The sequence below is a fragment of the Gigantopelta aegis genome, chromosome 4 (genome assembly GCF_016097555.1).
Source record: "Gigantopelta aegis isolate Gae_Host chromosome 4, Gae_host_genome, whole genome shotgun sequence".
NCBI lineage: Eukaryota > Metazoa > Mollusca > Gastropoda > Neomphalida > Peltospiridae > Gigantopelta > Gigantopelta aegis.
In genome coordinates, this window is record NC_054702.1 from 75,424,658 (window position 1) to 75,438,902 (window position 14,245).

General features: G+C 35.5%; 1 protein-coding gene across 1 annotated transcript in view; it reads left to right on the forward strand.

Annotated features, from left to right (window-relative positions):
• Window positions 1–699: 699 nt before the first annotated feature.
• LOC121371095 (1-phosphatidylinositol 4,5-bisphosphate phosphodiesterase beta-1-like) overlaps window positions 700–14,245 on the forward strand; it is a 158,826-nt gene continuing 145,280 nt past the window's right edge. Inside the window, exon 1 of the mRNA XM_041496743.1 lies at window positions 700–1,199. Within this exon, the coding sequence (XP_041352677.1) occupies window positions 1,101–1,199 (99 nt within the window). The 5' untranslated portion in view covers window positions 700–1,100. The remainder of the gene's footprint in view (window positions 1,200–14,245) is intronic.

A 14,245-nucleotide genomic window follows, 5' to 3' on the forward strand; every position in this document is an offset into this window, starting at 1 on the left:
AACAATTACAGCAAACTCAGGAATGTCCCTTTAATCTAAGTTATTGTTTTGTTTTTGATGGGTTTTTTTTTTTTGGGGTGGGGGGGGGGTTGTCCTACCAATAAGTGAAATATTTGTTATCGGCAAATACAAACATGATCATTGTAATGGTATTTAGTGTCAATTGTTTTTTTGTTTTTGTTTTTTTTGTGTTAAGTGGAAATATTTGCCTACCGTCCAAATGTCCAGTCTACGGTCTAGCTCTTGGATGGCAGAGCATGGCCTACTCTCTCTGTTGTGTGCGTGTTATTTTTTCTTTAAGGTCAGATTCAACTATCTTTGTGTATGTAAACCGACTTTTCGTAAAGAATAAAAGGGGGGGGGGGGGGGAAAGAAGTTTCTGTGTATTTCAGTTATAACTTATAGCTTTAGTTTGTTTTGAAATACGTCTCCACGTCTAACATCTCGTCTATCTTGTAAATATTTAGGTAAAAATGCGTTATAAAAAGGCCAAGTTGTACCAATGGCAACGAATGTCGATGCAAGACAAATCTCGTTTTCGGTAAATGACAAAACAAAATAATCAATATTTGTTTCCGTGTGACATTTCCACGATCTTTGAGTCGTTCCACGCCAGCAATGACATACAGTCGCCATTTTGATATGGTCACATGATCGCCTTACCTTCACTTTTTCCGCAACACTGCGGGTGCTCCGAAGTGTGAGCTAGCGATACTGGGCGAGTGGGAACTTTTGACACGAGTTTTACTAATACTATGCTGTGTGTTCGAATCGTTCACGCTTTGATCTGTCGCACCGTGTAGTGGGAAGCTGCTATAATGAGTACCGAGCTAGTATCGACGTTGGGAGTAATTTTGGCGTACAATCAAAGCGTGTGACCGATCAAATGTTCGTACCCGAGCTCCTGGTAATTAACATTGGCTCTTGTTATCCCACGGACAGCTGAACGGCAGCGTCTTGTAAAACAAGTGCGTGTTATATTAGTGGAATCTTGATTGCTGCCAATCACCCGTGTCCGTCGCTTTAATTCCAGTGATGTGAGAGCCGCAGTGCCGATGATTTGAAGGAGGAATACAGGGGGAAAATAATCTTACTTGAGAATGGCAGGCGCTAAGCCCGGAGTACACCACGTTCAGTTGAAATCCGTGCTAGTCTCCGAAAGTTTAATCGCTGGAGCTAAATTCATCAAGTGGGATGATGTGAGTATTTGAATTAAAATTTATATTACAATAATGCAGATTAAACTGATTAGTAAGTGGTGACGTTCATAATCCGTGACAATGTCCACAATGATTGCTGCCTACGAATCTTCCCTTGGTTTTGGGAGTTGTGGTGGGGTTTTCCGTAAAAAAAAAAATAATAACAAATAAAGTTACTCTTTTTGGAAAGGAAACTAAAAAGGAATATGGTGTGTAAGTTCTTGAAAATGTCGACAGTTGTCAATATTGTGTTCAGTTCTACACATCTAAATAATGAATGTAACAACAATAAAGCAATTTGATTAAAAATTATTTCTCAAAAACCTAATCACCTGTTATCAACACAGAATTGGTGTTTAAAAAAAGAAGAAGTTAAAATGAGGGCTCCTGCTTTAATGATAATAAAATTAATGTGTATTATCATATGTTGGTGCAGGCCTGTAGGAACCAGAGGACGGATATGTAAGCTTTTTGTCCTACTCCATATAAATAAAGATGAAAAAAAAAAATGGCTTGTACCCTATTCTTCCTAAATGTTGTGCTCCTACTACAGAATTTTATAAAAGCCTATGATAGCATATAAGTTGAAGGACTCAACTTAAATTTATAGGTCTACTGTTTATGATAGCATTTGCATGTGTACCTGCATAAAAATCATAGCACTGTGTTGAAACATGTTTTACAGTGAACATTACTAAAGGTTGAAAGTTTTACAGTGTTACTAAAAGTTGAAATATATTTTACAGTGTTACTAAAAGTTGAAATGTATTTTACAGTTATTAAATTTTTTTTTTTTTAATTGAAATATATTTTACAGTATTACTAAAAGTTAAAACAAGTTTATACAATTGTGTTAAGTCTGTATTTTTTTTTTTTTTTTTTTTTTTTTTTTTTTTTTTTTTAAACAGTTACTAAGTACTGGAAAAAGATATAATTTCAAAATTAATTTGGCTTTTATGCATTCATATGTAAATATTTATACACTTAGTATTTGTAATGTTGTGTTGATATACATGTATGTATGTACATCTGTGTGAAGGGTGTATAATTTACCATAAATTGCACCACAGGTGCTCTGTCTGTGCTTATTGTTGGGAATTGGTTAGAATTTCATTATAGATCATCGGATAATGGGTTTTCATCAGCTACCTTCTGATTTAATGTAGGCTACAGTCGCAATGATATAGACTTTGAAAGTATTTGAATCAAGAAAGAAAAAGAAAGAAATGTTTTTTATTTAACGACGCACTCAACACATTTTTTATTTACGGTTATTTGGCATCAGACATATGGTTAAGGACCACACAGATATTGAGAGGAAACCCGCTGTCGCCACTACATGGGCTACTCTTTCTGATTAGCAGCAAGGGATCTTTTATTTGCGCTTCCCACAGGCAGGATAGCACAAACCATGGCCTTTTGTTGAACCAGTTATGGATCACTGGTCGGTGCAAGTGGTTTACACCTACCCACTGAGCCTTTGCGGAGCACTCACTCAGGGTTTGGAGTCGGTATATGGCTTAAAAATCCCATGCCTCAACTGGGATCCGAACCCAGTACCTACCAGCCTGTAGACCGATGGCCTAACCACAATGCCACCAAGGCCGGTATATTTGAATCAGGACTTCAAATTACTTTTACAATAATGACCTTACAAATTTAGTTCATTTTACATAAATTTATTACCTATTTATTGTCTGTTTTCTTTACATGAATGAAAACAAAAGCAAACAGCACATTTTACAGATTTCATCAGAAATAATTACAGTTCAAACACATACAGGGCATTTCACCAAATTAACTATTAACTTTAATAATTGCAGAAATTATGCCAGATATTAAATTTTTTTATTATTATTTCATGAAATTATTTTTTGCCAAATTAAAATAAAATTTGCCAGTTATTTTTAAAATTTGCAGAAAAACAATTATTTTCAAACAAAATATCAATTATTTCATGAAAGTATTTCGCCAGATTAAAATAAAATTTGCCATTTAGCAATTTTTAAATTTTGCATTTGGCGAATACCAGAGCTATAGCCCTGAAAAGATCACAATATTTAAACAATTGTGGATTTCATAATTGATCATCACACCTCTAGATCCGAACCGATCAATATTTGATTATAATCAATCATGGAATCGCCACTGCCTGCATCTCTAGATATCAGTACCGGTATGTAGGCGGGAAGCTATCACAATAACATAAAACTAAATTCACTCTCACATTCACACGTGTGGGCAAGTTCACATGTATTGATCAAATAGACATACAGATGTGGTATGAAAAGAGAAAGAAGATTAATTTAAAAAAAAGTCATTTTGTATATATGAAATAAAAAAGTGGTCTTTATAGGCAGCTTCTCCAGGAATTAAATTCATAAAATCATTGTATGCCATATTATTTGCAAAATGTTATGTTCATTATACACACACACACACACACACACACACACACACACACACACACACACATATTGTCTTGCTTAATGTTATTAAAAAGAATATCATTCTAGCTTCTAAAGTCCTTTTTAACTTTAGAGGTGACTGGGGTTACCTCTAAGTCAGTAACAAGACATAATTCATCTGTGTGACAATGTTTCTGTGGAGCATCAAGAATGTGTTTACAATCTTGCTATCTTATAGTATAAGCTGCTAATTTAGATAGAAGTCTTGTTATGAATTTGGCCCCAGGCCCTGTGCTCATAAAACTACGTCTAGACAGACGTTTTCATTAATAAAGTCTCATATATACAAATAGCATGGAGGTACAGTTTGGACTGTTTTTTAGAAGTATAATTAGCATGGACCAAAGAAAGAAAGAAAGAAATGTTTTATTTAATGACGCACTCGACACATTTTATTTATAGTTATATGGCATCGGACAAATGGTTAAGGACCACACAGATGTTGAGAGAGGAAACCCACTGTCTCCACTTCATGGACTACTCTTTCCGATTAGCAGTAAGGGATCTTTTATATGCATCATCCCACAGACAGGGTAGTATATACCATGGCCTTGATCGTGGTCGTGAACCGGCCTCGGTGGCGTCGTGGTTAGGCCATCGGTCTACAGGCTGGTAGGTACTGGGTTCGGATCCCAGTCGAGGCATGGGATTTTTAATCCAGATACCGACTCCAAACCCTGAGTGAGTGTTCCGCAAAGCTCAATGGGTAGGTGTAAACCACTTGCACTGACCAGTGATCCATAACTGGTTCAACAAAGGCCATGGTTTGTAGCCCATGTAGTGGCGACAGCGGGTTTCCTCTCAAAATCTGTGTGGTCCTTAACCATATGTCTGACGCCATATATCCGTAAATAAAAATGTTTTGAGTGCATTGTTAAATAAAATCTTTCTTTCTTTCTTTGATCGTGGTCGTGGTGCACTGGCTGGAATGAGAAATAACCCAATGGGCCCACTGACGGGAATCAATCCCAGACCAACCGCGCATCGAGCAAGCACTTTACCACTGGGCTACATCCTGCCCCCTAGCATGGACCAAGACTGAAAACTTTTTGTCTTCTCCTTTAATTGCCTTCAAATTTTATGGGGGCTGGATGTAGTCTTGTGGTAAAGCGCTCACCTGATACATGTTCGATCTAGGATCAAGCCCTGTTGGTGGGCTCATTGGGCTATTTGTCATTCCAAGCAGTGTTCCACAACTGATGTAACAAAGGTCATGGTATGTACTATCCTGTCTGTGGGATAGCATGTAAAAGGTCCCTTGCTACTACTACTAGCTTGAATGAGTAGCCCACTGCTTGGCGGCACCAGGTTTCCTCTCTCATCTGTGTGGTCCAACGCCTTATAAACGTAATTAAAAAGTGTCGAGTGTGTTGTTAAATAAAACATTCCTTTCTTTTATGTACCAGCAGCATGTAGTTATAACAAAGTTTGAAGTATGCATGCATCTGTTTCTTCCCACCACTCCAAGAACGTTTTATAATGGCTGACATGAAACTTGATTTTTTTTTAATATATATGATGTGGCATATGTTTACTGTATACAAATACATGTATGTGTGTAAAATTAACTGTACATGTATATATACTTATAAACTTTACCAGACATTCATTTTAAACATAGGCCTATATTCAGTCTACATGTGTACAGTGTCTTGTCAACTGGTCTGTAACCCTGCCTTTAACACTATATAACACTGCAGCACATGTACATGCATAGTGCTTTAGTAATAATCCATGACTGGGTTTATTCTTTTTTAAAGTGACAGACCCTAGTTTTTAAACACTACAGTTTATTTTTCACTATTAAATAATAATGGTTATGGAGACAAACTGTAGTTTATTTTCAAAGGTATGTCTCCAGATTGTATTTTTCAAGTCAGGCCTCACCATTTTAAGGTGAACTATCACATACTGCTCCCCCCCCCCCCCCCCTCCCCCCACCACCTCCTGCCACGGAACCCTCCACTGGCGAAGTCAGAGGTCGAATCCGTGGTGGGCGTGCCTGAACCTTTGTGGATATGGGCACGTTAAACGAGTTTCCATTCCATTCCATCACATACTGGCTCCCCATCACTCCCTGGAGACTAGTTCAAGGAGAGTAATTAAAAATATATATATACAATAGGATTAAACATCAGTGCTCAATATGGTAACATTTAAAATCTTAAATGCCTTTCCATATCTTTGTTAGGGAAACAATTAATCACTCCCCTGGATGTTTTTCTTGGCAAGCTCTGGCAAGTAATATATATTCCACGCAACATTGCCTTTGTTAGCTACCCTACTTTACATACATGTATACATATGAACTCACACTTTTTGTTGAACTGATGTTAACTCAGATGGTTTCTCTTTAAAATATATACATGTACATGATGTAGTTATTGTGTTTGTGGGCAATATCAGTTCAAAGTCATTTTTGCCTGGTTTACTGCTGTATAGATAAAATGTTGTTAATGTGCTAGTTTGACATATGTTTGGTTGGTTACATTTATACATGTATGGTCTTCAGTGTAACGATTAAAATGTTATATGCTAGTCAAACAAAGTTCTGGAGTGTTCTTAAACATGAATTTCATAGTACCTGCTGATTAGATATACTGGTGGAAATAAGGGAAAACATGGTATTGTAGACCAAGTTCAATTCACTACCATAGCATAGTAATGTTTTTTCTAAATTTCAAAGAGACTGAATGCCAGTCATATTGAATGTCAGTAATGTCATATTGAATGTCAGTAAAGTCATATTGAATGTCAGTAATGTCATACTGAATGTCATATTGAATGTCAGTAATGTCATAATGAATGTCATAATGAATGTCAGTAATGCCATGCTGAATGTCAGTAATATGCTGAATGTCAGTAATGTCATGCTGAATGTCAGTAATGTTATATTGAATGTCAGTAATGTCATACTGAATGCCAATAATGTCATATTGAATGTCAGTATCACAGTTAACTTCCTGATACTGTGGAATAGGGTTCTATTGGCTTATGTTATTTGTTGTTACCATTTTTTAATTTTTTTTATGTGATCCATTATTTCTTTCCATCAGTACTGTCAGCTGGGGTGTTCATAAATAAACATTTGTTTCTTAATGGCTGCTAGTTAAAACAATATATGCTAAGGTGTGCAAAAGGTATAAAAATAAAAATACTGGATCAAAACATTTGTAGACCATGACTCGAAATAGTGCCGCCCCGGCTGGTTTTTGCAAGTCAACATCACCATGGGCCGTGAGATGTTTTTTGCCTGTCATTGGCATTTATTTTTATATTTATATTCACACATTCATTGATTAATTGATTTCAACTTTTTTTCGTGCTTACATCCAATTAAGGTTCAAGCACGTTGTCCTGGGCACACCTCAGCTATTTGGACTGTCTGTCCAGGACAATGGGTTAGTTGTTAGCTGGTTAGTGGTTAGTAAGAGAAAAGAGGGTGTAGTGGCCTTACACCTACCCACTGAGCCCTTAAGAGCTCGTTCTGGGTTGGAGCCGGTACCGGGCTGCGAACCCTGTACCTACCAGCTTGTATTCCGATGGCTTAACCACTATGCCACCGAGGCCAGTTTGAGGCAGTCTTCTTTGGTCCAACAAGTTTTGATTTGGGATGGCAGAATTTGTAGATTGCTGGAGGGCCATTCCATGGTAATTATTTAAGCCTGGACGTGACATTCTGACTCTTATGATCTCCTTCACTAAAAATCCTTTTTAAATGGAAATGCAGTTTATAGTCTAATTTATAGACTCATTACATATAGTAGTATTAGCATTTTAGGCCCAATTTTATATTTAAAAAAATTACTTATAAAGTGAAAAGTAAAATGTGCCAGGACATGACAAAAATGGACATCACTTTTTTAACACTGCAGTAAATTCCAAAACTCTTCTCTCCTGATAGAATGTTTGCTTATTGAAATACACTATTTAACACAATATCCAGTCTATTTCTAAATGCTGTATAGCAATTTACTAAAAAACACAAATGTTCATCAAGAATATCAGCCCATTTCCTACCCTTTTTTGTTTTGCAAAATATGTACATATATTATTTTAATATTAATATTATTACTGCATGTATTTATATTGCTGATTTGTTTTTCTGTTGTTATGTTGGTAACCCTGATGTACACTGCCACATTAATGGATGGTACGAAAATTAGTTGGTATTATATTGATGTCTATAGAAAGCAATTAATTCTCATATATACACTGGCAGAACATTCTCAGGTCCATCGCTGAGTACTCTGCTGAATGAATTCTTTCATATTTAATGGCATCTGTGTGCTGAGTCTTTCATTAATAATATATCATTAAAGGGCACAGTATTAAATGTCAAAACCGTCATCTGTGTATTCCTCATACAGCTGGCATATGATGGGCTGAGTGAAAACATGCATTTGCATCTAGGTAAAACACAACTGTGACAATGTTGGGCATCATTGTCATAAGTTTGTAAGATATATATATTTTTAAATATTGCATTCCAGATTATAAAGAGACTGGTATGCAGGGTTTTTTTGAAATTGGAAATGATGTGCCTGAACCTTTTTTGGATATAGGCGCGTTAATAAAGTTAAAAGAAAGAAAAGTTGGGCATGGACATGAAAAAGAAGCATTGTCTTTGTGTTTGCATTGAATCCCTACATCTCTTTAACTTGGTCATGTTAAATGAAGGGGAAGGGTAGCGTGAAAACAGAAAACTGCACAATGCCACAATAGCAGAAGATGCTCCTTAATAGATGTTGTTTTCAAGTTAATGATAATGTTATTATCTGTAGGGTGGGTTTTGAAATAGGCAGTTTTGTGATTTTTTCAAGTGGAGTGAAATAAAATAGTTTTGTTGTTGACCTCTCTATTTAGGGTCATCTCTAGCGTTGAACTGTCAATATATACATGTATCTGTTGGATTGAGGGGTATTTTGCACAATTTTGGTGGAGGTATGTAGGCGAAGGTGCACACCACAGACTTTGGAACAATTTTACATAATTCTAATAATTTTAGGGAGTTTGTTCAAACCCACCCCCCACCCAATGACATGGTATAAATATATTTATTCATCATTTTTGTGGTTTATAGACAAGCAAGTATGTATACTTGTAGTCGTTGAGTGTATGTCACTAACTGAGTCACCTAGTTCAAGTCAGTGTCCTGTTTGTCAGTGTGGTGTAACATGTCTGAACCAATGTACTTTTAGTTTGTATGAATCCTGGTCTGACACCATCACCATTCACATGTCCATGTACCAGTGTGTACAAGTATGTTTGTATAATACGCTGTGTATTCTTCATCATTTCCCATTGCCTGTGTCACCATTTGACCAATGTATTTGCTGTGTTACTGGCTTTCACAGCTATTTGTATTTGAGGTCAAGTACAAACCTACTAAGAAATTAGGACTATAATGACTAATTCATCATAATTAATACATGCACATAACTGTAGAATATGTAACGGAAAATAATATAAGTTATGCCCTGGGGCGGTACATACCAACATGTATTATAAATAGTTTATCCTGCAGTCATTAGATATATATATATCAGTAAGATACCTGTAACTATAAATAAATGTCTGTTTTAGTTGGTGACTAAACATATAGCTTGATCCCATGAAACTACTCCTACAGTGACCCTTTACCCTACTATGTAAATATATAAAAAATATGTAAATGATGAGATCTCTGAAAACAATAGATTATAAAAAATAACTTTGATAATAACTTAATTTATAGTGTCACAGAACATACTATTTTAACAATTATTTGGTGTTATGATATATACATAATTTAAAAATAAATATAAGTAATCTTTAATGTTAAATGGTACATATTTCTTATCTGTTATTAAAATAGATGAATTCGTAGTCCTATACAGTGTATTTTGTCTTCTGCCGAGTTGAAATATTGCTCTATTTTCAAAGAATAACTGTCTTTCATACAAACTTTTAACAGTTTTAGACATATAAACTGGAGTATGGGTGTGAATTCATTTTGTTTTGTTTTATTTTGTATAACTATATTGAAATGGAGTTAGGGTTTGGATTTTTGTTTTGTTTTTCTCTTTGATATGATATGTAGAATATTTTTATCACTGTAACATAACAATTCATATTTATTATTTAATTCTAAAAAGGTTTTCTCCTTGTGTCTGCTATTTTCTGTTTATGGGTTATCAAGAAATTAATTATACAAAAATGTTCATGTCACATTATTTACCAAACCATGTTTAATTTGCTTTATAACCCTTTAAATAAAAAATAATGCATAAGTTGTTATCTACATTTTATAAGCTTATCAAAAAGCCAACAGACTGGTAAATTCCCTAGACTTGAGGAAGGCTGGTTAGGGATGTAATAACGAATATGCCATGTGCTGTAGTGTGACCCTACAGGTGATAGCCAGTCTAGGATTGTCTGTTGTAACAGTGATATAGGTACATGTAGCATAAAGAAAAGACATATGTACAATCATGCAAGGCCATGTAGCTGGTGGGTGTTTATGAAGGTCATATGAACATCTGTTAAATTATATACATATATTTATGCATGTATCCTAAGACAAAAACGTTTATCAGTGTCACGGGGATCCTATTATACTCGTAACTGAATAAAACATGATTATCCAAATATCTCTCCTAACTGTATATCTATTAGATCTCTCTGTATCGGGCAGTCTAATACCCGAGTGGCTCGGCTCTAGGTATAATCAGAGATAAGATCTTATATAAATATATATATATATATATGTAGCACGTTTAGTTCACTAGAAAACACAACAAAACACAATACACTTTGGAATCTGTATTAACACTAAGCTGACAAATGAACTTGCCGCAGTAGTTAATTAATAACAACAATATAATAACAACCCAGAACTAATCACTTAATTAGTTAATCACTAGGTGTCTAGTTTACACAATATTCTAATCACTTCACTGTGATACAACACACACGTGTGATAATTGAGAAACACGTCCAGGGGAACTTAATTAATAAAGGAATTACAACTCTATTCCTAACTGGTTAATTTTTAATTAACCCTTAAATACTCAGTCAGTAGCCTTGTAATACAGAATTAATACTGGTACCTATCGCAATAAAGACAATAACATACAGTTTACCTAGGTCCTCTAGGATGACCAACTAAGCTTTATCTTTTTAGGACAGTGAAGCCTACAATTTACTTCGTCAGATTACCGGAGACACTGTCTAAATAATATTGGTATAATACAGTATTAAAATATTTAAAGTCACATCATTCACATCAAGGTTATACAACAGAGCAGAAAAATATATTTACCAGTCCAGACAGACTACGTTCCCCGGGAGCCTTCCAATGTTTCTCCCCGATATATCTAAAATCCTATCTATTTATTAAAAAATCTCAGAGACAGCGAATATCGCCTGGGGCACAACGCGGTATCTCGCCTATCATGTGATAGTTCCACAACTCCCAGGGACGGTATTTTCTTCTTAGATGGCCAGACTTACTGTCGTCAGTTCGCTAGAAATACCCCGGTCGTAAACCGCACTACCTGAGTTATGTCTTACATGCGTGTAACTACCAGTACATACATTTACAATGCTTAAAACCCTGCATTTAAGAAAAACAGGCTTTGTAAATTCAGCCCATTTAGTTAATCTATTGCAAGTTAAAACCTTTGATAATTGCAAAACACTTTTTTTTAACATGTCCTAAGTTTCTAAAGAAAATTTACTTTAGGTTTAAACATATGCACTGTCCCAGATACACTGATTTTTTATCTGAACTGTTGGTCCAGGACAGGTATTAATGGATGGTTGTTGGGGTCTGGAGTTTGGGTGTCACCCACTTGAGGCCCACTACTTTTTTGTCCTATTTATTAAAACAAAACAAAAAAGGTCCACCATACTATACATGTAGCAAAATCACCTGTTTTACAAAGTGATCTTAATGCTAAAATGACCTTATGTGCATGTAGCTGTGCATTACTTCATAAAATCAGGCACAGTGTGTTAGGATTGGGGTAATGGCTAAACCATTAGACTTAAGACTGGTAGGTCTATGTTTCGTCCCATCCAGAGCAAGTTTGACGACTCAATGGGTATGTGTATAAGACCACTACACTAACTTCTCTCTCACTAACAACTAACCACTAACCCACTGTCCTAGACTCAGTCTAGATAGCTGCCCAGGACAGCATACTTAAACCTTCTTTGGTTATAAGCATTAAAATAACTTAAAATGAAAAGAAATGAATTGATCACTTGGGAAAGTGTGCAGGAATTAATTAATATTTATCAACAACTCAGTCAGCAAATAAAAATATGTTAGCTACTGGTGGTGGTGTGTGCTTCATAAATAGAGTATAACTAGTTAAGGAAATAGGATATCGGCTTTATCATGTGAAGGTTAGAATGAGGAAATTCCACAAGGCTTGCCAAGTAGATACAATGTATGTTCCAATGTTGATTTTAGTTTTACTTCACTGCATGACTTTTGAAGTTAGCACATCCGTAATCTGTATAATAAATTTTAAAAAGCTTAATCTATTCCTTTTCCAAACGTTGCTTGGTTTCAAAAATCAGTAAAAGGGCTTGAGGTGGCTAATGATTTTTCATGGGACCTATAATAACTTCCTTAGACTAATGGGAAAAATTCAGATGGTCACCTATCCATGTACAGTACTAAGCAATCATTGCTTTTTACTTCAGTGTGGGCAAGAACCAGTGTTTCAGTGGGTTAAGATAGCATATCAGCTAGGTTGCTCCTGTTTTGATATCATGTTTATTTAGTGGAGTTTAGATAGTGGTGACTGGTGTAACAGGCAAGCTGCAGTGAACCTGTTACATTGTTATTGAACCCAGCCAAATAAACACAACATGTGTATCAAAACAAAGTAACCTGATAGGTTATGTTCTGTTTTGTGTAAGAAAAAGGAAAAACAAAGATAAATGAGAATTCATATTTCTCTATCTACTCTTCTTCTCAACCACTGTGTTTTTTTGTTTTTTCTCAATCAGCAATCAATCTCATATAACTGATTACTAGTATGTATTATTGGTATTATCTGTATCATTTGTGTGTATGTTATTATTGTCTGTCATTTTACCTTACATAAATATATATTTTAATTTCTGGGAAAAGGTCCTACTATAGGCTTTAGCATGTCTGTCCTTCTCACCACCATAAAAAAGACAGAATATATATTGTTTAAAACAAATAAGAATTACAGGGCTGAATTTACAAAGCCTGTTTATGTTTTATATGGTTGTAACTACATACATTTACAATGCTTAAACACCTGTATTTAAGAAAAACAGGCTTCGTAAAGCCATAGTATACATAATATGTTGAATATATTCATTCATTTATTTCTTTAAATATTATTTTCACTTAAGGAACAATGACACATGCTTTGACTAGTATCTGGGTTGTTTGTCCAGAACAGAGGTTAATGGTTGATAATGGTCATGTCTGTGTAGTGGCAATGCACCACACCATTGAGCCATCATGCAAAACTCACTCTGGGTTTTAGCCAGTACTATAGATACATGTGCAGGAATTTTAGCAGGTGGGGAGGAGGGGGGGGGGGGGGGGGTTGAGATATGCTCCCATGGAAAATGTATTGAAATAATTTATTTTGTTTGAAGCAGGGGATTATATGGTTTCAACCCCAAAACCTACGCTCTGCACACATGCCTCAGTGTGAACTCAGTACTTACCAGTCTAAAGGCCAATGTCTTAACTTCTTTGCCAGTGAGTTGGGTTACTTTAATGCTTTTTGCAACTTGCATCCATGTACAACAAACAGGAATATATATATATCTCCCGAGTTAACCAAGTACATGTATTGTAATAAACTACAATTGGTTTTCTTTCTCATCTGTTGACTGTTCCGTCTGGCTCAGTCTGTTTGTTTACTGTGAGAATTAATAGAATTATGAGTGCAAGTTTTAGGAATTAATCATGCCTATAGCTGTGTTGACCCCATGCATGAATCCGGCATTCTGATGGCCACATGCCAATGGGATGCACTGAAGCAAATACATGTATGAAAACATGTGTCAGAACAATAGTCCGTGATGGTATGTTTGTTTGGCAATCTCTGAACACCATTCATCTTTTAACATCAGCTTGGATTAATAAACATTATATGAAATTTGTATTGTATTACAGAAATGATTAGGCAGTACTTATTGCAGGGAACAATATTTCACGCGAACCGGCGTTCTGTTCGCGTGTCGGTTACGCAAAGTTAAATTTACGCAAACCGCAAACTGGTTACGTCATGGCCTGTAAACGTTCAGAAATTAAAACTTGCAAACTTCACGATTACAGGACGTTTATTCACGCAGACATACTACTAGTATTTCGACAAGTGTTTTAGGCTGAATTTTAGATACTTGATGCGCAGCAAATCAGTAAACGTTATATTTCAACAGTTGTAATTACCAGTTAAAGTAAATGCTCAGTATAGAGTCGAGCCAAAAGTTTTGAAGAAATGTGCTCAGACCGCTGGGGACGACTAAATTATCTGCTGTTATTTTATCTCTAAAGGAATATATGTAGACATAATATTGGATTGGCTATAA